At 46.2% G+C, this 7364-nt stretch overlaps 1 protein-coding gene across 1 annotated transcript in view; it reads left to right on the forward strand.

The window, feature by feature from the left end:
- CHD7 (chromodomain helicase DNA binding protein 7) overlaps positions 1-7364 on the forward strand; it is a 121200-nt gene that overhangs the window by 83992 nt on the left and 29844 nt on the right. Inside the window, 2 exon segments of the mRNA XM_024742640.1 lie at positions 1078-1333; positions 7043-7253. Of these exon segments, the coding sequence (XP_024598408.1) occupies positions 1078-1333; positions 7043-7253 (467 nt within the window).

Genomic DNA, 7364 nt, shown 5'->3' on the forward strand with positions numbered 1-7364 from the left:
CAGTAGACCGGTGAGCTTTACACCCCCTTTCCTTGGACATTCTGAGTCTTCGTTAAGGTGGTGTTCTGATTGGTTTGTTTGTCCCTTTGCCCTCCGGAAGGGCTGTCGAGACTCATAGAGAGGTTCCATAACTGTTCATGTACTTTTCAGCCGCTGTGCTTTTGAGTTTGGTGGTTTTGCCATGTATGCTTTTGGGTGTAGTGTCAGAAGCTGCTGAAATTTGTCGAGCCGTTTCCCTCCTGGAGTTCTGAGGTTCTAGTCTTATTTCTTCCTTGGTCACATGGCTTACTTTTCTTGAGTCTACATATGTTCATTTAGAAACGTGGGTCCTAACTACCTTGCGGGATTTCTGTGAGAAATAAATATGGTATTGCATATGAAAAGTGGTCGGTTATTTCATACATCGTGAGAGTTATGTTGGTGTTCTTATTAGGCTGTATTTGAGATAAACATGGAGATACGCTTGAAATCTTGGTCTTCATGTGCCCCCTTCCCTAACTTACTGTCTAAAACCTCTTAGCTTAGTTCAAAGTGGAGTCTTTTGTTTTGTTTTGCTTTTCTTTAAGTAAGAGCTGTCGGGTATGCAGTATCCTATTGCCGGCCAACAGAAAAGAACAGAGGGGGACGTCCCTGATGCTCATTGGTGTGGGGCCCGGACAGCCCCTTGGCTTCCTCACGCTTTTTACCAGCTCTCTCTAGAAAGGAAGAGAATTGAAGTGTGGCACTCCCATGGCATTGTCTCTTCCTTCCTCATCATCACAAAGGCTTAAGACAAACAGAAGGGAAAACTAACAGAATAAGTGGGGTTCTTTTCTGCTGTGTTGTACCGTTCAAGCCTCCTGGCTGTTCAGGACTCCTGGGCAAGCGAAGTAGCCCGTCGGAAATTGGCCACGCAGCCTTTATGCACTTCTGTTATGACATCTATAATGTAAGATCAGTGCTTCCATACCCTTCCTGGGCTTCGACAAATGAAAATGAATGGCAAATAAATAGGAGAATTGTGGTTTTTCATGTTAGTATATGTTATACCATGCAAGCAAGTCATGATACCGGTATTTACTTGAGGTCCTTTTTTAGGTGCAAAAACTCCAGGCTATTCTAAAGCCAATGATGTTGAGACGTCTCAAAGAGGACGTGGAAAAGAACTTGGCCCCCAAGGAAGAAACGATCATCGAAGTCGAGCTAACAAACATTCAGAAGAAATATTACCGAGCCATCCTTGAGAAGAATTTTACGTTTCTTTCCAAAGGTGGTGGTCAAGCTAACGTACCCAACCTTTTAAACACTATGATGGAATTACGGAAGTGCTGCAATCATCCCTACCTTATTAACGGTAAGCTGCCCGCCTGGCACCTTGTTTCAGTAGTTGTCCAAACCCCAGAAATCCTTTTCTCCCTCCAGACTGATGATTTTACGGTGCGTGATCATCCCAGTGTGGGTTTCATCACCTTCCTATTCTTCACAAAGCCTCCTTCTCTGTAGCCGAGGGTACAGAACTGGTGCCCCCGCCGATCCCTGAAGCAGGACCTCCACGCACCTTTCCTGTGTCTGCATCTCACCCCTTGAAGGGAAGTGTTGCTGCTTGGTGGCTAGAAGTCATCAAACATGGTAACAGTTAAAGAGAAATTAGCCCCTGATTGAGGTTTCCCTGCTCTGTATGTGTGTGTGTTTAGGTCAGAGAAGTTAAAGAGCAGCTTTGGAGTGAGAGGCAGCTGTCAGCTGTCTCAAGACTTTGATGGGAGAAAAGTTCTTGCAGTCTTGAGGCCTCTAGCATCCTTTCTCTAAGAGTGAGAGGTTATCTCGAGTGTTGATAATAGTTGGTTCCTGGTGCTGACGGATGGTTTTCCTGTTTTCTTAACTAAACTGATAGTGTTATGAACTGATATGAGTAAAAACCTGTATCGTACCCTTCCAAAAATCATTAGAGGAATAAAGCTTTCGTGCCTATGATGTGTAAGATACTCTGGGGAATACAAGAACCTTCAGTTTGTGAGGGATTGAGATTAGGAAAGCTGCTAGAAAGTGATGGCGTTGAGACAAGGATTTTGCCAGTCAGGGTTAGAAAAAGAAAGGGCATTTAGGCTGATGTAATCACATGAACAAAGAGAAGGAGGCAAGAGAACAAAGGGGGGAACCTGCCTGCCCAAAGTATAAAGGACGCGTAAGAAACGGTGGGACAGTGAACCTTAGACACAGTGGGACCTTGTGGGAAGCCCAGATGCTGGCTCGTGGAATTCGGGTGAAGCTTGGAAATGATGAGAGATGTGATTCAGGATGATTGATCTGGCAACATGGTATAAAATGGACGGGAGTAGGGAAAGACATACGAGCAGAAAGCCCCGCTAGGAGGCGACTGCTGTAGTCCAGGCCGGAGTTAATATGGGTTAAAGAAAAGTGATGGCCGGCTAAATCAGGGTGCTGTGTGCAATTATAATTGGCCAGCAATTCAGTTAGGTTCCTTTCCAGGCGAGAAGGAACAAAGCCAGGTTTGTCATTACCACACTCCATGAGGTTCAAGCACAGCTAAATTAAAGAGTTCCTCATCTCTCCCCGTTGCGTAACTACACACGTACCGACCACCTCACATCCAGAAGCTGCAGTTACTAAACCACAGAGTAGTCCCCACCTGGGACTGTCTCCACGTAGCACACGAGGTCGTGGCTGTGGTGTGACATCAGTGGATGTCTTGTTCAAACTTTGCGCTTGTAGCTTGGTCTTTAAAGAGAGTATCACGTGTGATCATTGCCTCTTTAATGCTGCCAGCCTGCTAATTGCCATGTGTTTAAGAGCCTGTGAGGCCACTGTGGCGAGTGTCACCAGCCTGGTCCTGAGCTGGGGAGATGGAGTTGGGGCTGAAGGTGGTTGATGGTATGAATAAAACTCTGGTGCATGGACACACGCACGTGAGAGAGACACACACACACGTTTTCATTTAATGTCTGTAAAAATAAAAAATATAAAAACGAGGCACGGTAGCTTCCAAGGGGAAAGAAAAGGCACTAACAAAAGCTGAAATGCTGTAGCAGGACGTGTGGGAAAGGAATGTCTCCCCAGTGGTTGGTAGAAATCCACCCTAGTCCCATCAGTTTACCTTGTCGGTTTACACGCTAATCACGTGCCTTGAGCACTCTGAAGGGGGCAGCCCACCCCAAACCACCGCCCGGAGGTCTCCTCCCTGGCTGACAGCTCTCCAGGGTCATCCTGTGTCATTCCCTGTTGGCAGAGGTTCTGAGGACTTCCCAGGTGTGGATCCGTGGCTGTTGTTCTGAGTGGTCACACCTCGAGGTCAGCTTTTCTGTCCTGACAGCAAGTTACAAAGTGTCTCTTAAGCAGGCATCCTTACATGCCTTCACGTTGGGAAATTATAGTAAAAAAAAAATACACACATGGACGCACCGGGTGTTACAGCTGCCCAGATGACCTATGTAAAGGTTGTGTTTCAGAGGTTGACCCAGGGCCAGGACTGTCTGTTCTCATCCACGACCTGGAGAAGGAAGGACAGAAGTACTGACCCAATGCCAGCTCCACGCTCATTTATCGAGCGGTTACAGGAGGCTTTCAGTTTTGAAAATTAAACTGACATTTGGGTTGGTTGTGAAAGAGCAAAGCATCCCCAGTCAAACGAAAGTTCATTTCAACAAAGCACAACATTTCTGTGATCGTGGACAAGAGAAGCAACTGTTTGTGTAGGTTGAGAGCAATAACATCAGCAAAGCAGAAAAAACATTAGAAGTGATTGTAGAACACAAACTGTACATAAATGAGAAATGTTTCTAATATGTACTGAGACTTTTAAGAGCATCGAACAGTGTTAGGCGACCATAACAAACGTTTGGTAAGTGTTGCTAGTTGTTTTTCTTGCTAAAAGTTGAGCAGGTAACTGTATGTTACCGTATGTGAGAGTGAAAATGATGTTGAAGACTTGGTAGGGGCCCCGATGTTTCAGGGCGACTTACGCATCCTCTGTTGGTGGTGGGGCGAGGGCGGTGGAGAGCCGTGGGCAGAAAGAAGACAAGACTGAGCTCACGTGATGGAATGAATTTCAGAGAGAAAATGGTAATCTGCAAAAGAAAATAGTTTCTTGGGCTTCCCTGGTGGCTCAGTGGTTAAGAATCCGCCTGCCAATGCAGGGGACACGGGTTCGAGCCCTGGTTCGGGAAGATCCCACATGCCACGGAGCAACTAAGCCCATGCGCCACAACTACTGAGCCCGCGAGCCACAACTACTGAAGCCCACGCACCTAGAGCCCGTGCTCCGCAACAAGAGAAGCCACCGCAATGAGAAGCCCGCGCACCGCAACGAGAGTAGCCCCTGCTTGCTGCTGCTAGAGAAAGCCAGCACGCAGCAATGAAGACCCATAAATAAGTAAAATTTAAAAAGAAAAGAATTTCTTGTTTGTTTGCGGCTAATATAGCCAGGTGACATTGCAGCTCCTGCCCTCACAGTGACCATCTGTTTAAGGGAACAGACTTCCACACTTCTTCAAGTTATCTCTGACACACACACACACACACACATACACACACACACACACAGACACTTTTAAATGTAAATGCAGGACTTTAGGGCAGTGCCAATGGTGTATTTGGGCTTACCATAACCTATTTCCAGTTCATTTTCTGATTTGATATTTACAAATCTAGCGTCAAGGTAGATCTTTAACTGGTGAACTTGAAAATTTGGCCTTGTAATGACTTAGAAGGTAGGTGCTGCTTCCCTGCCCTCTTGTCTTCAGCTCTTCTGGGCATAATACGGTGCTACAGGAAGCACATAGGAACTGTGTTCGCTGATAGCTCTAAGTGAAGTGTTCTTGGTGTCAACTGGCTGCCACTCTAAGAACCTGAATTCACGGCAAAGAGCGGAATTGATCAATTCAGGAGGAATTTCTGTCAGATAAGAAAGAGTGTATTTTAATTCTGGCTACTTTTGATGACATGAGAAATCATTGGTAGTATTGAAAAAGCAGGCAAGTTATTTTTGTCATGTAAAAAAATTTAAAATGAAAAGATTAAATTTCTCTACTAATTAGACTGAACTTATATTTTCAAATTTTTTACTAAAGTAACTCAAACATGTTTATTTTGTCAAAACGATTATTTCATTTTTAAAAGCTGATTCACCGACCGTTAGCTTAAGCTAAAATGCTGTATTTTGATTATGGACTGTAATCCTAATATGAGCAAAAAGTAACTGCCCAGATATTATGAGTAAAATCTGTTTCTGACTTGCAGAGCTTGTAGTATATTATCCAACAAGAACAAACTTTTTGAAAAGACCTAATGTAATATATGGATGTAAACCTGTTTTTCCTGTCTCCTGAGGGCCTTCTTGTCCTGAATCCGGAACCTAGATTTCTAAATTTCTTGCCTTGAAAAACATTATTCAACTTTACGCAAGAGTATTTATTCAAGAATATTCTTTATTCAAGAATATTCCTGCCGATTCTCTGCAACAGCATTTTGGTTTTTACCTTTTCCTAGTAAAACCTTTGCCATTTGTTTCACTTAGATTAACATCCTGAACATTAGCGTTTTATCATGTGGAAGGGGGAGGGAGAGACAGCAGTTTGGACCCAGCCGGCATTTTCTGCCAGGCCCTTCCTGAGAAGCAGCGATGCACTTTGCGTGGACCTCAGTGCCCGGTCCAGGCATTAGTGACTTTAATCTGGTCTCAGTAAGATCCTTTGTTGATTAATAATGAACAAGCTGTGTTTCAGTGTGTGACCGTGTCATGACTTAACTTGCCCGAGTGCCCTGAAAACGGGAATGGAGGGCACTTCTGTCCCACCCACTGCTGTGTGCCACCGTTCTGTCCTCACGGCTCTGGTGGCCCAGCTCACGTGACCTTTACACCCTGTGAGGGTCCCGTATCCCCATCCTGTGCATAGTTCGTTCACGTTTAAAACCAGTGGTAAGAAGAGTAGTTTAAAGTTCCTGGTACGGTTTAAGGCTGAGGACAAATCCCATTAGATGGTTTTGTTTGTATTTTCCAAAGGATAGGTGACCACCCCTCTGTGCCCAGGGGAGAGGGGCTGGCTGAGCACAGCTGCCGGCCCTGATCGACGACCCCGCCCCCGGCCAGCGCGGCCGAGCCCCTGCTGCCTAATTCTAGTTAAGCCACCTAAGCGGCTGCAGGAAGCTCAGCCTGCTGCTCCCTGAGCCAGCACGTCTGGGGTCAGGGGAGGAGGTGGAAGGGCTTCCATCCCTGGGAAGGTCCCTCTCTCTCTAGGCTTCTCTCTGGTGCACCCAGGTCTTGGAGCAAAGCAGAGGTCTCTTGTGGGGCGATGAGAAAAAGAGGGTTAGGTATAGAAGTCTTTCATGAAACAGAGGTCAGGTTTTGTTTTTTTAAAGCTTTGGATAATTCAGGGTAGAATTTTTGTACCTTAGGAACTCACCAGTTGAGAATGACCGTGGAGGGAGCTGCAGAGACCGCAGTAAAGATATGCTCGGGCACCCTGAGAAATCCCTAAAATGACCCTGGAAAATGGGCTTCCTGTTGTCGCAGCCCTTTTGGCTGTACTGATGTGCGGTTGGATACACAGACGTCTGCCCTTGCACCGTAACTGTTAGAACCCTGTTCCCTCGTCTCTTCGTTTCAGAACAGATTCTGTTATTTGTGTTTATATTCAGCTAGTAAACAGTTCTTCCTTTCTTTAGCATTTTAGGTTCCAGGTTTTCTGTAGGTATCTGGCCCTTGGCTTGTTTCTGCCACTTCTGGCGTGACAGTCTGTTGTTGAAATTCAGTTTCTACAGACAGCAAACGTTTGTTTGTTGGAAAATGTGGGGGTTTTTTTTTCCCCCCACAAACGCCTAAATGTGCTGCGCTTAAAACTTTGATCCCTTCTGTACTTCCACGGTTCTGTGTAGACCCTCCTTGGAGCCAGTGGACGGATGTGTGTTCATAAACACGAGTGCGGCCTCCCGGCCCTTACAGTTTGCAGTGGGTTTCGAAAGCAGGTTCACTGTTCTTACTCCTAAAAACAGTATTCCGTACCGCAAGAGAATATTCCAGTGTTCCCGTTATGCTCTCCAATCTCCGCAGGTGCTGAAGAGAAGATTTTGGAAGAGTTTAAGGAAACACACAATGCCGACTCTCCAGATTTCCAGCTCCAGGCGATGATCCAGGCTGCTGGGAAGCTCGTGCTGATTGACAAGCTGCTGCCGAAGCTGAAGGCCGGCGGCCACAGGGTGCTCATCTTCTCCCAGATGGTGCGCTGCCTGGACATCCTGGAAGACTACCTCATTCAGAGACGGTGAGGGCCGCGCACCGGGCTGGCGAGCTGGGGTCAGAAGACGGGGCTCCACGCGCTTCACCTCCAAGTGGCGTGGTGGGGTGGGGGTTGGTTTTTTTTTTTTTTTTTTTA

Source organism: Neophocaena asiaeorientalis, unplaced genomic scaffold, assembly GCF_003031525.2.
Source record: "Neophocaena asiaeorientalis asiaeorientalis breed wild unplaced genomic scaffold, Neophocaena_asiaeorientalis_V1.1 scaffold226, whole genome shotgun sequence".
NCBI classification, from domain to species: domain Eukaryota; kingdom Metazoa; phylum Chordata; class Mammalia; order Artiodactyla; family Phocoenidae; genus Neophocaena; species Neophocaena asiaeorientalis.